The 21,917-nt window shown below is 37.1% G+C and overlaps 3 protein-coding genes across 3 annotated transcripts; all 3 read left to right on the forward strand.

Annotated features, from left to right (window-relative positions):
• The first annotated feature begins 990 nt into the window (after positions 1 to 990).
• LOC111345002 (uncharacterized) lies at positions 991 to 6,142 on the forward strand. The gene is made up of 5 exons (XM_022952259.2): positions 991 to 1,194; positions 2,270 to 2,424; positions 2,902 to 3,138; positions 3,652 to 3,879; positions 5,774 to 6,142. The coding sequence occupies exons 1-5, from the start codon at positions 1,043 to 1,045 to the stop codon at positions 5,857 to 5,859; spliced, it is 858 nt and encodes a 285-aa protein (XP_022807994.2). The 5' UTR covers positions 991 to 1,042; the 3' UTR covers positions 5,860 to 6,142.
• A 2,114-nt stretch (positions 6,143 to 8,256) lies between these two features.
• LOC111344994 (adenosine receptor A2a-like) lies at positions 8,257 to 10,733 on the forward strand. Its single transcript, XM_022952251.2, has one exon. It carries the CDS (start codon positions 8,357 to 8,359, stop codon positions 9,302 to 9,304), a length of 948 nt encoding a protein of 315 aa, XP_022807986.2. The 5' UTR covers positions 8,257 to 8,356; the 3' UTR covers positions 9,305 to 10,733.
• Positions 10,734 to 11,757: 1,024 nt separating this feature from the next.
• On the forward strand, positions 11,758 to 21,783 carry LOC111344996 (uncharacterized). The gene is made up of 7 exons (XM_088750198.1): positions 11,758 to 11,914; positions 13,834 to 14,139; positions 16,081 to 16,377; positions 16,693 to 17,010; positions 18,322 to 18,660; positions 19,184 to 19,336; positions 20,184 to 21,783. Exons 1-7 carry the CDS (start codon positions 11,866 to 11,868, stop codon positions 20,690 to 20,692), a joined length of 1,971 nt encoding a protein of 656 aa, XP_088606324.1. The 5' UTR covers positions 11,758 to 11,865; the 3' UTR covers positions 20,693 to 21,783.
• Positions 21,784 to 21,917: the final 134 nt, after the last annotated feature.

Here is a 21,917-nt window from a genome sequence, read left to right on the forward strand (position 1 = left end):
AGTATTAATATTCGAAGGTTAAAAATGAGATCAAATAGGAAACAATAGCTGAAGGATAAGGCATGTTTAGCTATCTGCGGGTCAACGTGAAAATGAATCAATAAAATTAATATACTAATCGTGATTTTCATCTACAAAGTTCAAAGCAATTACTTATTCATTTGTCTCTTTATTCCGAACGAGTCGTCTTCTGCGAATGCTTTGGAGACATTTTTATAATAATAGTTTCATAATGAAACGCGTAAAGTTCATGAATGAGAAAAATCGTCACAGTCTTGATCATCCGATTTCTTAGGCCAGTGAGCTGAATTATCCGGATATTCCAGAGTCCGAATATTTGAAATTATAAATATTAATGATTTCGGAATAAAATGATATCTAATCAAAATTACCCAAAAGAAGGGGGCATTGTAAATTAATTGTGCATCATTGCCTAAAATTTCCTTCCTTGTAGTTTGTAAAGGAAATAAGCGCATCTTGCAACAAACATCCTATTTCAGTTGGTGTCTAATTGCTTAAATAGCATTTCTCTAGTTTTGTTTTAACTGATGAAAGTCCATTGTAATTATTGTCTTCATTAGCCTTTTGGTCAGTCACTTAGCGAAAATTAATTCATGCCGATTCAATGAAAATCCCGGAAGAAAAAGGAATCAATAAGTAAAACAATTAGTTCGATGGCTTTAAGTGGTAGTTCGGCGTTCTGGGACAAAAATATTTAAATAATTCGTGAAAGAAGCGATCGCGAACGTCTCCACCTAACTGGGGATCCTCCATCCATGAGTTTGTGTGGACTACCAGATTGTGGGCAGCTTTGATTTTTTCTATATATAGCCAATCGAATGAAATGTTCACTGCAGTGCGACTCGATCTTATTCAGTAATTGACAGTTGATACGACCGATCACGTTATGCGATACTTGAAAAATGGAAAGATCTTGCACGTGCATTTGACTAGTTTCCTGCGTAATCGTTATTATGACGTAAACAAAGATAAACAAAATCAGAAAAAAAATTAAATCTCTGATTTTTATGAAATCAATAAGATGCCTCGTCAAGTTTCGTCCTCCAAGAACCGTCCTTTTCCTCTACAAATTGTTCTTACATCCATTGACAAAATCGTGGTAAGCGATGTCGTCACATCAATGACCGTGCTGGCCTTGAAGGACAAAATTGAGTTGCAATGTGGAATTCCACGGTAAGATTGAATGATTGCTCGCAAAAAATGTCAATTCCAACTGTCAATGAAAATCAAAACATGCATGAAATCAAATCATAGGCACTTGTGATTTAAAGTCAAAAGAGCCCTTCGTTGTGACGAAAATCGTTCGAACGCCGTTAATGTATTATCTATGCGTTGAGTATTGTTCGTTAGTTTTCAAAATTAAGCGAGTCGCAGGCTGAAGTTTGAAGATCGGCTTGGAATCCTGGTTATTTTAGATGCAGTGAGCCACTTCGCAACCGAACATAATTATTGATATTTTACCGATATTCTAGCAATTGTAACGTGGCACAGAACTATAACAGACTTTAACTTTTGAAAGTCTCTGTTTGAGAAATCGTAAATATAAAATAGATAAAAATTCTGACGATACATTAACCTCCCGGTTAGCTCAATGGATAGAGCGCTGGACTGATGTGCGGGAGGTCGAGGGCTCGAGCCCCGGCCGGACCAACACTCAAGGTCTTAAAATAATTGAGAAGAGTATGCTGCCTTTCTATAACATCTAGAAATGGTTTAGATATCCTAGTCTTCTCGGATAGTGACGAATAAATGGAGGTCCCGGCCCCTGCAGGGTTAGGGGTAGGAGACATTAATTTCCCACGCACGAGATTACTGTGTGACGGATGTCCTCCCCTGGGGTGGAATGGGTGGGTTGTTGTTTTGCGTTTTATACATGAACCTCTGGCTCGGGCAATATGGGTAACCATGCCCCACGTAAAGACATTAAACTTTGATTACTGTTACTATTACTATTACTTATTCCTTCTAAAGGTCGGGAGCCATTTGACCTTAACATGTGACTAGCGTATATTTCCACGTAATGATCTTCAATTTGTAAACCTCGCGATGGACCTTAGTAAAAGAACGCTAAATTTTCAAAATAATGCTTATTTAAACCAATGAGAAACTTCCAGTCATCCAAACTGCTAAAATTAATGTAAAACAGCCAAATCGGTTAATGTCAATGCTCAGGAATGTTCTCCTTCAGTGTATTTTTGTTTCTATGATTATTGCTTTATTTTATACATTTCTTTTTCATTCTTTGAAGGCAATTACAGCGCTTGACTTATTTTGACGAACTAGACATGGATGACAGAAAAAAGCTTTCCTTCTTTCATGTAGTACCAAACTCCATATTTATAGTGAAATGGTGGCCTGAGTGGGCTTCTCTTATTCAAGCCGCTTATTTTGGTGACATAAAAGGTTAGCCATGTGATTTGACCACGTGGCCTTTCATGTGATATTTATAGAAAATTTAGAACTCATCGAAACTTTGCAGAATAAAAAAAAAGTAATATTTATTATTATCTGAGCCATGTGGTTTTTCAGCAAATATGCAATTTTAGATGCGAGTAAAAGGCAGTTATATAACTCGAATTATATTTGACCGCATCAGCGTGGAATCTTGGTACACCCTGCTACAATCTTTCGATCAGTGTCGATCTCTTGCTCGTCCTGATCCATATCAAATTCTGTGCGATCTGTGTTCACTTGAGACGATAAAACGGTTTACGAGATTTATTCGAAGGCCATTCAGACATCGCTTTAATCTAAAACACTTTATAGCGGGTAGATGCGTGTACAGCTACGTGAACGCGATTTTTGCGCGCACTCGTAATATATGGACTCGCGGGTAGTTATGAAGTTTCGTTTGCTCCTTTATTCTTAATATGAAATCAGGTGTAATGGCATCGCGAATAGGACAGATGGCGCCAGGTATTGGTTGGTTTAGAAGGATGTACTTTAATGAACGTGGCTATGCTGCTTTGTACATTGCTTCTCATCGAGGTCATTCGCACGTGGTTTCGAGGCTAATGAGCTTAGGTATTGATCCATGTCAGAAGATGCCATCTGGGAGATCCTCTATTCATGTGGCCATTCATACCAAAAGAATAGCCTGTGTGAGCCTTTTAATTGGTAAGATCAGCTAACACACTTGAACTACACGACTAAAAATTTTCTCATCTAATGAATCCAACTTTGAACCTTAACCGATTGAGAGAGCTTGGAAATATCAGTTTGATCTCGAATAGCTTAACCCCAAATCATTGTTATGGATAAATTTCCTAGTTTTCGTCCCTTTTTCTCTATTCAAATTACTCCTCCGTGATGTTTCTAAGCTACCCGCATAGCTTGAGCTTCGCTTTTTCTCCAATATCGTTCCTAATTGGACGTAGAAAGAAAGACGCCCGTTTGAAATGGGGGCGTTTGATATCCAATGGGAAACGGGCCAGGATTAAAAACAACATTACATTCATCTCTCTAGTTCTCAGTAATTTTTCATCAATTCATTCAGTCTTTCATTTATTCATTTATCCGCAATACATAACTGTATATTTCTCATAAAAATGAAATCACTAGCTTATTATTTGCTTTAGCCTTGACGGTATTTTAGCATGCCTTCTTGGTCACTTTTCTTCGTTCATTTAGGGAAATCCAGAAGTGTGAGAGAAGAAGCATGCTACAGTGAGAATTGTGTAATGAGGAACACATTTCTGAACATCGCCAGTCAACTGCAGCGGAGAGATGGCTGGAGATTACTGGTAACGCAAATCAAGAAACGTATCGGACGCCGAGAAAACGATACTTCAAGTAAACGAATCATTCCTTTGCGAGAATTTCAGAAATATGACTCGAAATTTTCAACACATTTAACAGGTAAACAAACGCCCAATTACAACGATGTTTTATTCATGCTACTTCTGTTGTTTATTTCAATCATTGTGTAAGAATACTCGATGACACGGCAAGTTTTTCAAGTATATCAAAGAATTCTCTTGAAGTTTGTTTTAAGATTCTCAGTTTTGTCTTCTCTAGAGTTTTCCATTCAAGTCAAATGATCGAAGCTCGGGTTTTTCCTTTCTTTCTCTTTATTTTATTGGTGCTTTCTTTGGTTGGTGTTCTGTTTCACCGTCATGCCACAAGAGACACGGATGTCTGGAACAGCAGCTGAGCCAGCTGATTCTTTGAACCTTCCGAGGCTCTCCTCTTATGCTGAAGAAGAAGTTAATAGGCCATGTTCTCATGGATGATTTGACATGTTGATGATTCGTGAGGCAATCAAATAAACTTCTCTTGGGTGCATATGGAGACGTATACAACTTAAGAGGGCGACACGCTTCCTTCAGATCATAAATCAGTGAAAGGTTCCGGCAATTCTGCTTTTTTACAAAAAGATCAACTCTCCTAATTGAAAAGAGCAGAAAAATTAACTTTCTGCATTTATTTTTCATAAAACAACATGCAAAATTGTTACCTTTTTTTGTTAATGCTAGTCGATTAGGTGAAAAGTTAAAAAAGGTACTTTTTTAGAGGAAAAAAGGTGGGTATTTTAAGCTTTCGAGTGGAAATATTTTAACGTCAATATTGTCCGCTTTTCGTCCATTTCTCACTTTATTAAAAAAAACTTTAAAGCACGGAAAAGGTGTCTTTTTTTCAATTTGAAGCGATCTCTTCAAAAGCGCGAAAAAGGTACCTTTTTTGCTGTTCAGAAACGTTCCTATCAAAAGAGCAAAAAAGGTACTTTTTTTGCGGTTGGAATCTCATTGAAGACAATAAAACGTACAAACATGTCAGTAGAATTCTCACACAAAACTTTCCAGAAGTAACAAGAAGTAACAAGAGGCTTTTCAGAAAGAAACGTACGTTCTATTTGTGCAAAACATATATTCCGCCATATTTGTCTCTTGACTAGTGGGTCAGTCAATTCAAGCAAAACAAATGGCGCTAAACGGTTGACATCTGTCAATCAGTAGAATTTACAACGGCTTTCAAATATAGTTTGAAAACACCGTTTAAAGGTACCTTTTTCGCGCTTATGAGAACATCGCTTCCAAAAAGCAAAAAAGGTACCTTTTTTGCTCTTTTGATAGGAACGTTTCTAAACAGCAAAAAAGGTACCTTTTTCGCACTTTTGAAGAGATCGCTTCAAATTGAAAAAAAGGTACCTTTTTCGCGCTTTAAAGTTTTGTTTAAAAAAGTGAGAAATGGATGAAAAGCGGACAATATTGACGTTAAAATATTTCCACTCGAAAGCTTAAAATACCCGCCTCTTTCTCTCTAAAAAGGTACCTTTTTTTAACTTTTCACCTAATCGACTAGCATTAACAAAAAAGGTAACAATTTTGCATGTTGTTCTATGAAAAATAAAAGCAGAAAGTTAATTTTTCTGCTCTTTTCAATTAGGAGAGTTGGTCTTTCTGTAAAAAAGCAGAATTGCCGGAACCTTTCACTGATTATTATAGCATATTTAGCATCTGCATTTGTTTTTTCCAATACACAAGCGTTTCTGGTAAAAGTAAATTTTTCCATGGTAGTGTTACCTCCAATTCTTTCTTTATCCTCCCTTTGAGCCTTCTTCTCAACACGTCTTCCCAGGAATCACTTGTGGTATGCTGCCGCACAACATGTCGCAAAAATGGGTGGTAATATCAGTACAGAGTAGGCATACTACATATTCATTGATAATTCATTTATCTTTTAAATTAGTTCTGTACCTCCTACTCATTTACTCATCTTTCTATTTGATGTTTATTTATTCATTTCTCAACAGGGCCACTTGGTCGGATTTACCTTTGCACAGTTCTCCAGATGGATCCCATTCGACGCCGAACTTTCATAAAGCCTTGGAAATCTTGAACACATTTAGAGTTAAAGATTTATAATTCACTCTCACTTACCCCCACTCTACAAAAGGCAAATCTACTCATGAATTTGAATTTTAACATTAGCACTGTGTGAACAAGTTATCTGTTAATCTTCTTACCATAAAAGTAACATCAAACTACAACAGAAGGAAATCTTTAAGCAAATGGGAAATGTGAAATTAGGAGATTTTCATCACGTTTATTAATAGAAACTAATAATTTCAAAATTAAATCAGAAGGCACTCATTAGACGTGGATCTTAAAAGGGTGATGGCTTTAATTTTATGGCTAACGGTTAAACTTTTGGGTCTTATACGGCTAATGATTGATTTCTTTCCGTTGCGATTAAAAAAGTCGTTTTACGGCCAACGGTTAACCCCAAAAAACTTCTTGTTGACAAGTTGGGGTCTAGTACCCCCGCTAGTCTTGGTTTGCCAACATGAAGAGGTTACCAATCCGATTTCAACGGTCGTTGTGTCGCGGTTAAGATGACGCGGATGTTTACCATCGTTTTAGCGTTTCACTGAGAACACGAAGAGCCCCCTGACGTCGACCGCAGGGCTGAGATTATGTGGCTAGAGAATCGAAGTGAAAGATCCACCTCTTCCCTTGAATTCGGCGGTGGATTTATGGCCGTGGTTACATTTTAGCTTGGGATTTTCTACTTCGTTCGGGAGGCTGTCCGGACAGAAGTGTTTGGCCTTGTCCTCTCTTTAAGAAATGAAAACCAGGATTAAAAAAAAAAAACTGCTAAAATCGAGTTAAATCGGTAAAATAACGACACCAGGAGCAAACAACACACGTATAGAATAAGGTAAGCCATTTTTATTTAATATATTCACTTTTAACTATCTCCATGGATATCTTGTAGAAAATCCCATACAAATCCTTATAAATCGATATGCAAATTGTGTTCCCTATGTAGTTCTTAAAGAGAGCTTGGGCTGCCTGTGATCTCAGGTTCTTTCAAGCTGACCATTGCATGCAACACTATCGAATGTGACTCAATCCATACCTCAGTCTGCCTACTCGCTTTGTGTGGCATAAGACTCTGTATATAAGGAATACATATTCCGTCAATGGCAAGAAATAGTGATTACTTTCTAATTCATAACACGTACTGCATCAGTCATCTTGGATTCATTTAGTTTGTTATGGTAATTGTTAGTAAAAGAAACGATACTAAGTACAACGGCTTACGCAGTGTTCTCTTTTCTTATGATCGCATTGGAAACTAAAGACGCAAGATGAAGGTCACCCTGACGGCAATATTTAATAACATGAGACAAATGAAATTTGAGGGTGAACTGTGACGAAGGAATCTGTAAGTGAAGACATTACCTCTTAACACGGGAGTCATAGATTGACTTCTATATATCTCAAAACGAAATTCTTGCTCTCTGCCAACCCCTTCCCTCCCTCCTTTAATTTGAAATAAGAAAACATAAATCAGTGGGGTGCATTTAGTCAATTTTTATGACTCGTTACTTTCCTCTAAAACCATTTTTAGCCTAACTAATCTGTTCACGGACCAAACTTTCACTGTTTTCAAATTATTTAATTTTTAAATATGGTAAAAAAAATACCCTCTTTAATTAATTAGCGATGTTCCTTTCTATCAGCTGATTAAAATGAAATTGAAATATAGCTTTCGCAACCTTTATTTGTAAGGTGGGCATACTTATTTAAATAAAACATTTCCAATGTTTTCGTTAATTGTTTTTAGATCGCAAGGACAGACATACTAATTATATTTATGTGTTCTACTTCATGTAGAAGACATGTTTAAAGATTATACGGAAGAGGAGTATGCAATCATTTTTCGAGCACATTCAATCGCCTTCTAACCGACATTAAAACTAGATTTAATAGTGGAGTTAAGATCAAGTCAATTGGTGGCAGGCGTAGCTAAAGTATTTTTCCATTATCGGTTCGTGAAGTTAACAATTGAGCGAATCTAAATAAAACACACCTGCTATTTATACGTCAGAGCGCATGTAGTCTTAAAAGGGTGCTTGTGTCAAAAAAATTTAAAAAAATGTGTGTATGCATGTTACTAAATAGGTCCGAATGAACCGAGAGTGATACAAAATAGAATTCGGTAAATTAAAAGGATTTTGAATTTATTCTTCTAAGCCTCATCTATAAAGAAAGAGTTCTCATCATCTTTTACAGAAAAACGATACTCATTTTATTTCAATTCATAGAGATAGTGAATATGATACATGTCATGTCGATCAAATAATGAATGATAATTGACAGAAACTCGTAGCTTCAGAGGATTGAACAAAATGTATCCTAAATAAAGCTGTCGCTTTGGAATCCTCATTGTTTGACGAATTAAATGGGATGTTTGCTCTCTTAAACTAACAGTCAAGAATTGCAAGAATTAAAAGGAAAAGAAACCTAACAAAAATCAACTTCGTCTTCCATCTAAAAGAATCTTCTTTTAAAAATATGTTACAGTGATATCATTCCATTCAATCCAAATGGAGAGTGATTCTTATGATCCAACTGGACGACCTTGGAAAGAAGCAAACTTTGATCTGAAATATTTCTGGGCAGCGTTCGTTGCACTGACAGCACTGGCTACTACGTTTACAAACGCGTTGGTTCTTCTTGCTGTGTGGAAAGATCCAAATAAGAATTTGCAAAGATCTCCGTCTAATCTACTAATCGCGAGTCAAGCGCTGGCTGATTTCTTTGTAGGTTTGGTACAAGATCCCTTGTGTGCCTGGTGGATTTTAACATTTTCTTCCGTTGCTGTTCACACCATCGAAGCTGTGAGTTCTCTGTTTTTAGTTTCTTCCGTCTTACATGCGGTAGCTTTGTCCTTCGATCGATACGTGGCTGTAGCAAGACCATTACAGTACAACGTGACTATTACAAAGAGAAGAGTATTTTTCTGGATTTTGATTATCTGGATAAGTAGCATCGTCTACATGTCGTATCGCACGATTTTGAGAGAGCTCGACTTCTCAATCGTGCTGATAAACATCATATCTGGGGTTCACACTGTGCTGCCGTCAGGTATCAGCGTGATGTTTTACATTCGCCTTTACTGCATGGTAAAAAATCTTCGAAAGGGGGCTAGCAGCCTCGACGAATCAGGGAAAATGGTTATCAACGCGTACCAAAGAGAACGAAATATGACGAAAGCCATGTTGGTTGCACTGTGTTTGTTTTTATTCTGTCTCACTCCTTGGTTTGTTTTCTACCAAGTTATTGGTGCATGTCCCACCTGCGAGGAACACGAACCTTACCAAATGTATTTATTTCCAATTTTTTATTACATCTTTACCATGAAATCTTTGCTGAATCCGTTCTTGTACGCGTGGCGTCTCCCAAAATACAAAGCAGTCTTCAAAAGTCTGTTAAGAACGGGAACAAACAGCCATCGACGAATCGAAGTGATGAACTTATCTGAGACAAGCTGAGAAGTAAGTTTACTCCACCACTGGGACCCCACGCTAAAACACAAATTCAGCACAGGAAGGATTTAGTTGCCGTGGCAATAATCGTTTACCAAATAAAGAAGATGTAAACGTTTCCATTGACTTAGCCAAAATCTTTTTTAATATAAATTATTACACATTGTACGTTTCAGACTTGTTTCAGATCAAAGAGATATGAAGACAATAATTTACAAAGTTTTATTTTGTACGTTTGAAGCGTGGTAACAAGCTCCAAAGCAGTCAGCAGTGAAGTGAAATGTTAATTATGTGGTATTTAGTACTTATTTCACATTCTGAATATGAAGATCTTAAGATTGTTGTTTCTCTCGCGATAAAGGCATTATAAACTTAAGTGCACTACTAGGATCGCGTGGGTTGCTTTCCGTCACGATGAACTTGTTATTTCGGTTACTACTTTGAAAGAAAGCCTTAAAACCAGTCTGAGAGAGGAAGAATTTAAAACCCGATCAACAAGAACTGTAAGTGGTCATTACTGTTTAAGCTAATAGATAATTACAAATCGGCTTTCGAAGAGACCGTTTGTGTAGACCATTTAGTGCGAAAATTAGAAAGCCTTGAACGCTACAAATATCTGTATGTATCTATTTTAAGTTCCAAAGAAAACTCCATGATTCTTGAGAAGAGTAAACTTGATCAGCAACGCTAGCTAGTTTGTGGTTTTGAAAGTCCTGTACTTTACTGCGATTGGTCAGTACACATCTGACCTGTCAGAATCTCGTCAAAGTATTTAAGTCTCTCTCATTAAAACTAATGGGCGATTCTTGACGTTTTAGAGGAAGAAATAAACTATCCACATAGACTAAACAGGATAAGAAATTGCAGTGTTCAGTCTGTCATAGAATCGCTTTATACTTTTTTAGATTTGCACTGAATCCGATTGATACTTAATAATTGTTCACCTAAGTGGAGGTGAGTATTGGTGGTTAATTACCACGCTGCGAAGCAGCGTGGTAAATTACTTTCACCGACACTTAAGTATTCATTTTTTCAGTATTTACCGCAGAGAAACCGAAAAAAATAGTTTACAACCGTCGAAACACCGAAAAGTTGGTCTGAAATTAATTGAACTCTTGACGCGCGATTTTGTCTCTTCAGCTGTTTTGAGGGGAATAGTACTGGCTAATCACTCCTGAGCTAGCCAATCAGCGTGCATGATGAGTCATATTCTCTTGTGTGGTATATACAAAAAGTATTTATAGTTATTTAGAACGTTTTCGATTGTTCTATACCTTTCCGAATTTACCTTAACACCTTGAAAAATATTGATAAATAATTGATAACTTTTTGGTGTAAAGCAGCAATTTATTAGTAGAATAGCAGAAAGATTATGAATGGAGATGAAAAGAAAATTGGAGTCTTACACAATCCATATAAAGTACATTTTGTTATTGGAAGTTTCTCGTGATAAAAATCTTCGCCTTTAACCATCATTACTGACAACTAGATGACAAATGCTATCGAATAATAGATGTTGTTCAACATTCTGTTGTTTTTATGCGCTAAAATCTACTTTGCATTTAAAACATTTTCAACCCCTGGCGGAGGAAATGTCACAATATATACCTCCTCTTCCAAGTGGGCTTAGAATATTGATTCATATTGAAATGTGGAAGGTTGTTTAGCAAACTTCACTTACATTATTCCTCTCTGAAGGTAACCGGGCTAATAAATTCAGTTTTAGTTTCATGAAAACAATGAGATGTTTATGAAAAAGAAAAAAAAAAGAAAAAAAAAGGAAACGTCCTTCGCAATATTGGATCAATGGACAGATTCTGTTCAGTCAGTCTGCGAAAAACTAGCTTACATTTCAACGAGGCTATTTTAACTCTTTGTGCCATATCATTGTGGAGGAAAAATTAATCAAAACCATGAATTGAAATGGTATGAAACAAACAGAATTGCAATTGGGGCACGACTGAGGAGAAATGTTTAATATGTATATTTTTTAATTAAAAATTAAGAAAAATAGCATATATGACTTTCCTAACTAGCTTGCCCAAGTTCTATCGATTCAAGTTGAGTATGATGCATTTAGTAAATTCTTCCCTTGTAATTTAACCAGGGAAGTTGTGATATTCTTTGGATATCCGTTCATGAACATACCTACTTCCCGAACAAAGTTTCCCGTAAGAGGAAGGTAAATTGAGATCATTTTCCTTCGACTCTATCGACTTATTTGAACCTCATTTTTACAAAAAAAAAATGCCCTTTAGGAAGTATTTATTTCTTTCGTGCTTCGTGTAGAGCTTTCAATCAATTTCTGATCTAAAAACTTCCCCCTCAGTTGTGGGGGGCAGACGCAGGATAACAAAGGAGAAGGCCGCCAAAACAACCCAAAACAGCTGGATGTTATTAATCTTAACTATGACATCCTGTCATTTTATGCCTGAACCGCGCAGACGTGATAAAAATTGCATTTAAAGGCAAATTTACCGGCAGTTCACAGTTGCCCTCAATACGTTTCTGTGTTTTTCATTTAAAGCCCTCTTCTTTTGACTGTCTGGCTGGAAGCGCTGCTTAAAATGTACCAGCGTATCTTTAAGATACTCTTTCTTATTTTGTCTCTTGTTGGTAAGTAGTGTATTTAACGCGTAGACCTCTTTTCATTCGAATTTTAAATTTCTTTGGAAAATGTTGCATTTTAGAGGATAAAGAGAGACACAAATCAATCCTCGATAATCCTAGTTCTCGCTGAATGACGTTAAACTTGTCTTAGCCCTTCGTGAAGTTAAAAATATATAAGCGTAGCTGAGGCATAATTCCCAGCAAAAAATAATATTCGAACTGCATAGACTTGCAGCAAGATATTCAAGAAAAAATAACATATTCTACTGGTTAAAAACTCAAGCGTCGCTTCCATCGCGTGACTGAATATCCTCCAACGACTCTTCTAGATCTACAATTCTTATTAACATAATTCTGGGACTATTGATTTTATAATCCCAAAGCGTCCTCTCGCGACACCAAATATAAATCGAACACAATCTGAGGGGTTCCGACCTGATGAATTTCAGACCAAATCAAGGTGACAAGTTGCCTGTATTTTGTCGGTATGTAAAAAGAAACCACGATTCCAGTTTCTTTGAATAATTTGAATAACTTACAATATCGATCGTGAAATGTTGCACCTGTCACTGGCGCTTTAAGTGCTGGTAAAATTTGCATGCTATGTTCCGAATGATGTCATCAAGATGCATTTCTGAAATCTAGAAGAAAATTGGAAAATTAACCCGACGTCCTGTTTTTTTTTTTTTTTTTTTTCATTTCTCCGACAAATTTTACGGTAAACCTTGATGCGGTGAAATGAAAAGCAATTCAAAACAGCAAAACAAAAAAAAAAAAGGAGGAGAGCGAATATAGCTATTAATTGGCAGAAATCAATTTACTGAGGTATATTGAGCTCAAAAATTATAGATTTGAACTAATGCACCGCAGAAGTGGATGAATTTGAAATTTGTTTTACCTCATGATCAGATAACATTTTGAAACATGTCGAATCCAAAAAGCTTACATATATTTGCACAGTTTAAAGCGTGATAGCGGTATCTGGCAAAAGCAATAAAAATATGATTAGGACTTTCTCTCTATTCTGCTAAATAGAGGTAATATTCCATAAGTTATTGTCTTATATTCATTAAACTTGTTTGAATTTCGTGTTTTTATCAATTACAACGTAGATGGAGTCAAATTTCAAAAAGAGATCTGCCTAACATTTATTTTTTTTAATTTCTCTCTTTTTTTTTAATTCAGATCTAAAGCTGCACTAGTAACTTTCAAACATTTTAAAATATCTTTCGTTCTTATGGTTCATTTTAAACAAAAAACTTCTTTGGATTAGATTTGTTGCAGATAAGAAGCCGAGCTGAAGATTCTCTTAAAGCCAAATTATAGCAAAAAAGAAAAGAAATAAAAAAAAATTAAATCAAAAGAAAAGAAACAAAACGAAAAAAAAGGAGGAAATATGAACGATGATGTAATAATCGTACAGTTTTATTGGATTGCACCTTTAGGTGGCTCCATTTTTGGTGGTACATGAAATTTACTAAATTATACATACATTTTCTCTTTTTCCGTAGTTTTCTAATTTTACAAATTAAATGCAAGTAAAATCTTGGTAGGAGGTAAAAACTGGTTTATAAGCCACCGAAGGAAACTAATGCCCTGACCACGACTTCTCTGATATAAAAATCAACAATCGGTAAAATGGACCATATCGCCTTCCATGAACAAAAAAATGAGAAGACTAGAAAACTTGGTCTCAAACTTCTTTTTCTTTTCAGCAAGGGCTTGTGTCAAACTTTTTCCCGAAGCCTTAACTTTTATAACACATTATTCTCGCTAACTCTCTCAAAACTGCGCGAAGCGATAGAAAAAAAATGCCTTTTCCAGTGATGCCAGTCGAGCGTATTGTTAAAGCACAAGGAAGAAGCCTTTAGTCAGCGGAAATGTTTCTTTGGTAAGTGAATAATTTTGTTTCTCTTTATTTACAGTGTTCTTTTCCTTCAAGTCTGTACTGGGCATTTTTCAGTGCAGTATTGGTCTTGGCGACAAGAGCCTTGCGAGATCTCCTATCAATGTATTAGCTGTTTTGAACTGTACGCTAAACGGTCGCTCTGCAAACGTCTTTAAGTGGACACTTGATGGGAAACAAGTCAAGGAGGAGCACACACTGCAGGATCCAAAGGAAAATAAGAAATGGTCCGCTGTTGTTCTCAAAAATATGACCAAAGACATAGAGACATATAAATGCAAAGCGGAACGTGGCAAGGAAAACGCTTCGTGTTCCGTTTCTCCTGGTAAGACATTGTGTTCTAAGCAATTAAAGTTGTAGATAATTCCTCTTTATTTATGACTGCTCAATAGTTTCATATTCGATCTTGAATGCACATCCGGAATGGAGGCGCAACATGACACCGAAATATAAAGTTTCTTTAATTTGTTTGGAAATGAAGGGAGGAAGGTTTCCTGCCTAAGGACGTGCAAAGTGCAAATTTTTTTCCTCCTCATACAAAATTCAGCTGAACAAGTATGTTCTTGTCTTGAATGGATTCGATACAATCTACCAAAAGATTACGCGGCTTCTGATAGAAGCAAAACTCTTTCTACCATATTTGGCGGCTGGAAATTGAAAGAGGCTTCAAAATGCTCGGGAAAAGCATTTCACACTTTAGATAATGTTTTAAAATTACAAAAAAAAAAATTCATTAAGCCCCGTTGCATGCATGATTTTTGAGAGGCGTAAAGAACAAAGGTGTAATTTTCAAATAATTTTACAAAGGGAGACAAGTGTAATGCAACTGAAAATGCGGTATCCTAGTCTCCGAACAATTTCGTTCGTCAAACTGCGCTTGCGGCACTTACCTTAACATCCCTCTTATTTAATCACCTCTCATTTTTGCGTACTAAAATGATAGAGAAAAAAATTAATTTATACTTTCATTTGTAAATTTGTCAAATCGTTTGAAAAGCTCCTACAAAATTGGTTCGTAATCGAAACAGCGTTGGTTACTTCGCTGGTAAAAAGAAATAGGAAGTGTAGAACCAGAAATAAGCGTCAAATACATTCCAGTTTCAGACATTTTCTTGAACAATCAGGAGAATTGAAAAGTATAGCACGCAAAATAAAATAGGACTTTCGTTTGGTTTTATGCTGAACTTTTTCTTACAGGCTTAAGAGTCGCTTTAGTAAAGCTCTCAAGTTATAGCAGCTTTGACAAATGGCTTTTAAAGGGCCATAGTCAGTTGTACAGTTTGCTCCCACCGGTTTCTTCGACCGTGACTAAGAAAGGCGCCTTTAGCGAATTTTCTATTGAACGTTATTTGATACGAGTGAGGTGTGGGCGAGGTCACCGGAAAAAATGTTTCGCAGAATTTTTTTAGATGGCAGTACCTAATAGGAATGTGTCAGAAACCTGACTGTATAAGCGATTCAAAAGATATGGTCACAAAAACTTTTCACAGAAGCTTTTTTTTGTGTCACCCCCAAGCGTGTGCAAAATTCATTTGTTCATTCGATCATTTATCTTTCATCTGTCTATCTATGCATTCTTTCATTCATCCAGTCATTCATTTATCCATTCATCCATCCATCCATTCATCCATTCATCCATTCATCCATTCATCCATTCATCCATTCATCAATTCGTCCATTCATCCATTCATCTATTCACTCATTCATCCATTCATTCATTTCTCCATTCGTCCATTCTTCCATTCGCCCACTCATCAATTCATCCAGTCATCCAGTAATCCATTAATCCATCCACTTATCTACTCATCCACCCTTCCACTCATGATTCATTTATATTCATTCATTTATTATCCATCAACGCATTCATTCTTCCGTTCGTTCGTCCATTTATCCACCTCTTCATTTTCTCTTTTTTTTTTTCTTTTAGTTTGCTATTTCCTTCTTTTTTTTTTTTTTTCGCATCTTGCTTCTTTTCTTCAGCTTTATTTTGGATTTTTTTTAAATGATTCTTTTAGTCGTTCAGGTCGTGCTTTGGCAGAAAAATTCATTATCACTAAGCCTTTACCCACTAAAGCACATAGACACATACAGTGCAGGCTGCAGGAATAACAGCACCTACACGCACGTGAAATGCGTGCAAGATGGCGAATTTACACGCAAGTTACGCGCGCGTAAAATTTTACAAGTAAGCAAAAATATGTGCTGAGAAAGCGGGTCGCTTTCCTCGTGTGCTCTTACCAATTTTATAAAATGTTCTACCCCACAGCTAAGCCAAAAGCACAAACGTCTGATTCGGCTGTCAGAATAGTCGACCTTGGAAATACACCTGAATTAGAATGCAGGGCTTATGGATGGCCAGTTCCTCGTGTGTCCTGGTGGCTAAATGGTTCCCAGATTCACCATCTTGACGCCCAGAACACGTACTTATTACATCAACAAGCAGTGAACGTATTGTCTATGAAAATACTCATCGTGCGAGAGGAACATCAGCATTCGAAATTCACTTGCCGTGCTGATAACGTGTTTGGTACGTCTGAGAGGAGCGTAGAAATCCAAGTGAGACGTGAGTAAATGACGATTTTTCTATATAAAAAGTTTTCGTTATCTTCTTGAAAAAATTGTGATCGTAATATTTCTAAATTAGTTCTTTGATGGTAAGAGGAAACAAAAAACAACAAGAAAAGTTATCTGTTTCACGGCACTAACCTTAGTGCGGAGAAATGAGAGCATATTACGTTTAAATGAGCGAAGCGGAGGATCAAAACTCCATGGGATTTCTCAATGTACAGTGATTGGGATCTTTAATTCCACTATTTAAGCAGGAAGAGAAGGAATAAAACTGATTTAACATACTTTAATCTTTTTTTTTATCTATAAGGAATTGATATGATCGACTACGGCTATCGTGAAAAGTTTCCCATTCCAGCAGTGATAGGAACAAGTGCTACTCTTGAGTGCATCTGTACGGAGAAAAACTGTACAGAAGATACCACTCAGTTTTATTGGAAACGCAATGGAACGATAGTCAGCGAAACACCAAATATCAGATTATCCCGTGAGGTCTTACGTAGTGGTTTAAAAATTGCTTTGACGATACTCAACGTGTCAAAGGCAGACGAAGGAGATTTTTTCTGCAGAGTAAGCAACTCCATAGGATTTGAAGAGAGGCGAAGAACCCTGCAGATTCTAGCCAGAGGTTGGTTTTAATCAGAATACTGTTTATTCATGAGCATCTTTTCCGTGATGAATCATGAGTTTTGAATGGCTACGGGTCGCTTGTGGTGTATCATTAAAAAATACTACTTCAAAAACTTAGAAAAATCTACTTCTAACCTGAATTTCAAGTCTTTGAACAAGGGAACGGAGAGATGGGCAGACACCGACAGACAGGCATACAAACACAAACACAAACACAAACACAAACACAAACACAAACACAAACACAAACAAGCAGGCCGCGGACAAAACAAAAAACTTGAGCGATAAATTCTTTTCTGTCTGCTAAAATTCCAAGCGATCTGCAAGGGCCATTTCTTTGCTTGATTTTCATGTGCAGGTCAAATGAAATTTATTTCATTACGAGTTGTTATCAAATTCCTCTATGGGAAAGAAGAACTCTCTAAAATCTGCCTTTCTCCCAGGCGACATCTGGCTTCGTAACTCAAATAGTAGGGAGTTTAAGAAAGCACGACGGCAAAGGTATAACGTGCACATGCGTTATAAATCTCTGCAAATTTCTTTTCGTCCCCTGCAAAACAACAACGGTAAATGACCAAACTTTGCGTTGTCTGGAGAACGTGAACGACGACGGCTAAGTTTTTGAAATGCTTAATTCTAATTCAATGCCGAGTTCCATATTCAGTTTCGAGATGGTTTGAAAGAGAGAAAAAAAACTAAATTACTCAGTTTAGAGTAACTTTTTATTCGTAGGTAAAATATAAGTTCCTTTTTTAACCGACTTTGTCCACGGCGTCGCCGTCTTCGGTTCTTAAACTCCCTGGTATCTGGGAGGTATGGGTTCGAGTCTTGTCGAAGCTTGAATTTTTCCAGGCTTCTTTTCGGTAATTTCTGAAATTGCAGTCTAACTATAAGAATTGTTTCTTTGCTTGTGAAGAGAAAAAGATAGAAAAACAACGAACATAACAAGAAAAAAAGGTATATACTTAGGCTGGAGGTTTCTACGGGACTTGGCACGTGACCTCACGGTCAGGACGCTCTATCTGATTATGACCATATTTTGAGGAGACATGCTGAGGTAACCTCTCAGTTTTTGATCGCACACGTGAGTGAGACAGGGGTAGAATAGGATGACAGCAAAAACCACGATCTAAAAGCTTCTCTCCCATGTCTTCGTCGATAAATATCTCACTCCTCGTTATCATTTTAATTTGCGTTTGGCAATGTTCAATATGATGTAATTAGAGCGTGGCCATTGATCACTTTTAGAAGAAAAAAGGGTGAAATGTTTCTCATAATAAACTATGCTTATTTTATCCCATCTTTTCAGAGGATTTTCAGATCTCAGCAAATCCAACTGAAGCGTTTGTAAATAAGGGATCTCCTGCACGTCTGACATGCAAAGTTTCATATCCAGCTGAGTTACTGGAGCCGGACACTTATTGGATCTTTAACAACACTAGGATTCACGAAAAGTCTGCATTGCAATACTACCCTAAATCATATGGCCCTCGAGAAGGAGCCAACTCAACAGAGATGGTTTTGTTTCAGCTTCAGATGTCTAATGTAAGCGATCAATTCGTTGGGTGGTATACCTGTGCTGCAGATTTCAAAATAATTCTTGTCAAAGCAAGAGTTTTTGTCACCCTCGAAGGAGAAGAAGGCGATGGTATGTTTCAAGCACAATATATTTCTTCATAAATGTGGCATTTTATTCATCATCCGCAGTCTTATTTCATGTTTTTTGCTCTTGCCCGACGCAATTCTCTTGCAAAGTTTTCCTACTTTCATTTAACTTTCAGATAATTAACTGATGCTGTGAATTAAATAATAGCCAGTACATTAAAAATTTTTCATTCGAAATATTTGGTACAGGTAAATTTTAAAAAGTGGATAAATAGCTAGAAAATCTGTCGAGAATAATACAGGAATATCAAACAAAACTGAGACAATGAAAAGACATAGTGTCAATTTAGTTTAATTTAAGTCGGCTCTTGTTTGTGCCTTCAGTGGACACTAAATTTTCTTAGGTGACAATTATTATTGTTCCTTGTGTTTTCATTTGTATGTTCGGTGGTTTGTTTGCTAGTTGATTACTATTCAATTTAGTTCGATCAAGCTGAGCATTTTAAAATCTTCTTAGGACTTAAGAAAAGGGAGACCATAAAATGACTAACCTTTTCTTTTTTCAGATGATGAAGGAATTGCACGCATTGAGTCTGATGAAAGTCCGCTGGTCGCCATCAGCTCCATTACCGCTGGTGGCGTTATAATGGGTTTCATTGCAGCTTTGTTTGCATACAGACTTTGCAGAAAAAAGCGCAGTGATGAAGAACCATTCTTTGGTATATATATATATATATATTTTTTTTTTTATGTACATGATATCACAATCTTTTAATGCGACTCGGAAGTAAAATTAGCGGTAAAGAAAAAAGGAGTAATTTTGAGTGAATAAGTGAGATCAAACAAAGCGTAACGAAGAGGACTGTGAAAGTAATTCTTATGTTTTGATTCTCGAAGATTGCAAACAGCGTTTTCTTTTCGGTGAAGTCTGTTACCTGAGTCCAAAAAAATGTCAGCGAAAAAGAAAAAAAATTGATGCTAGTGAGCCGCGTGGAACTCTGGGAGTGAGGCGCACGGCTGCGAAAGCCCAATTTCGTGAGCCTTACTCCCAAAGCTCCGCGCGACCCGCTAACATCATTTCATTCGTTGATGTTCTTTTGCTAGAGCGACGGACTTCAGCGAATTGGAAGAACTTCTCGTAGTCTACAATTCTTGCACATCTAGTTTTATTATTGAAATTCAATAAGTTTCAAGTTATTTTTGAGCCGCCCTCTCTGAAAGCTATGGTCAGCAAAAATACGTGATTTGCATCTCTTCCTCTCTTTCTTACTCACAGTCTGGGGCGAAAGAAAAAGACTGGAGCGAGAAAACTGAACTGAAAATAATGCCCATGAGAAAACTCGGAATGAAAATTTCTTGTCCTTTTTCTACTCCAGTTTTCTTTCAGAAATATATGAAACAAAGAGAGACCAGCTGAGGCAATAGTGGAAAATTGTGGTTTCAGATATTCTTATAAGATAAAGGGCCGTAACTCGTGTGCTTGGATTACGGTTAGTTAAAGACAGCACTTTTCACGGTTTTTCAAGCTTAACACTAGTTTACGCTATCTGTTTGTTTACTTACCAGAAACTCCAGTAAATGGTCGCCAGTTCCGGTATGATGTTTTTGTGACGTTCAGCAGCCAGGACCTAAACTGGGTTAAGAAAGAACTCTTGCCGCTCTTGGACAAGCACAAGCTTAAGTACTGTATCCATGACAGAGATTTTCAGGCTGGAAAGCCTGTGGTGGACAACATGGCAGAGAGCGTGTACACGAGCCGAAAAGTTCTGGCTGTAATGTCGCACAACTACATGTCGAGCAAATTCTGTCGCGGAGAGCTAGAGATGGCGCTATATCGAAGCACAGAGATGGGTGACTCTTCGGTAATTGTGGTGCGTATTGACGGTGTTGACCGGAGCAAGCTTCCCAAGGCCCTTCGCAACAGGACCTTCCTGGATCATCATGACTTCACTGAGAGGAAGAACTGGGAAGAGAGGCTGATAAAGCATCTCAAACCGCCTTCACTGGACAAGAACTCGGAGAAAAAAAACTCGGAGAAAACTTATTCCTTGTTACGTAACGTTACTGAAGCGTGAAGCAATGAACAAGTTATTTTGCCGTTTACAAGACTCCCGTTGTAACCATTGATTCTTTGGTAGACATTTCTTTGGAATCTTTTAGGGCACAGACACTTGAAAAGACAAGACACAGCGACGCAACATGAACAGGTCGCGTCAGCAAAACGCTCTAAGTCAGAAAATTTGAAATTGCTGTGCATAAATGGAAAGACAGTTATTTTTCTTTGAACGGCACTTCGCGCAAATTCAACTAGTCTGGCAGGGCGGAAATGGATCGAATCATTTTTTTTTGGTCGCACCGATCTGCTGGCTACTGAGTCCCAACCCTTTAAGCTAATGCTTCATACTTAATTAAACGTAACTATGGCAAGAACTTTGTTTTAATGTTGCCGGTTTTCTGATCGTCAGAGTAAGAGTAGTCCTGAAGAGGCCTCTGACGTTTTTACAATTCTAACTGAAGTTATCAACTGACTTTCTCTGATGAGGACTTCTGAGCATTTACCGTATATCTTTTTCCTGGCCGTTTTGATGTCTAATTTATCCTACATTGTTTAAATTATTGACACGTCATGACAGGACGGAAAATGCGTGCAATGTAAGTACCTCCCATTGTCCCATGGAAAGCCTTAGAAAAATTTTTTAAGGCTTTGCATGGGACGAGAGGTACTTACAATGCACGCATTTTCCATCCTGTCATGTTCAAGTGTAAAACATAAAACTGTGTGCAAATTAGGATATGCGGTATTAAGTAGTGCGAAAATCATAACTTTACCACACTCGTTTTTACAAGTTTTGCATCCCGTGATGCAATTTGTTTCCTTAGGAATATATATTTAACAATTATTCCACGAGCGCGCGTTGGATATGAGATGATAGATAGCCAACGAGGCGCGTAGCGCCGAGTTGGCCATAATCATCTCATATCCAACAAGCGCGAGTGGAATAATTGTTTTATTAAGAGCGTTGAATTAAATTATAAAATTTTATTAAATTTTTTAGCTCCCTTTTAATTTTAAGCTGACACGTACGCTTGTCATATTTTGTAGATTATGGTATATTGGCTGATATACCATAATGGCTAAGCCAATAAAAAGTCTTGAATTGCATTATCCAATGATCTAGTTTTTAATAAATCTTATTAGACGTTCTGTTGTGTAGTATCGCCGGGTATTATTTTTACGAGTTGTGCCGTATTTTGACGAGCCCGTAGGGCGAGTCAAAATACAAATAACGAGTAAAAATA

This window comes from Stylophora pistillata, chromosome 2 (genome assembly GCF_964205215.1).
Source record: "Stylophora pistillata chromosome 2, jaStyPist1.2, whole genome shotgun sequence".
Classification (NCBI taxonomy): Eukaryota; Metazoa; Cnidaria; class Anthozoa; order Scleractinia; family Pocilloporidae; genus Stylophora; species Stylophora pistillata.

Coding starts and splice junctions, on each gene's coding strand:
- LOC111344996 (XM_088750198.1), top strand. CDS start 11,866: ATGTACCAGCGTATCTTTAAGATACTCTTTCTTATTTTGTCTCTTGTT. Junction 11,915..13,833: donor TCTTATTTTGTCTCTTGTTG/GTAAGTAGTGTA, acceptor CTTTATTTACAG/TGTTCTTTTCCTTCAAGTCT. Junction 19,337..20,183: donor TGATGAAGAACCATTCTTTG/GTATATATATAT, acceptor TTTACTTACCAG/AAACTCCAGTAAATGGTCGC.
- LOC111344994 (XM_022952251.2), top strand. CDS start 8,357: ATGGAGAGTGATTCTTATGATCCAACTGGACGACCTTGGAAAGAAGCA.
- LOC111345002 (XM_022952259.2), top strand. CDS start 1,043: ATGCCTCGTCAAGTTTCGTCCTCCAAGAACCGTCCTTTTCCTCTACAA. Junction 1,195..2,269: donor TTGCAATGTGGAATTCCACG/GTAAGATTGAAT, acceptor CATTCTTTGAAG/GCAATTACAGCGCTTGACTT. Junction 3,139..3,651: donor CTGTGTGAGCCTTTTAATTG/GTAAGATCAGCT, acceptor TCGTTCATTTAG/GGAAATCCAGAAGTGTGAGA.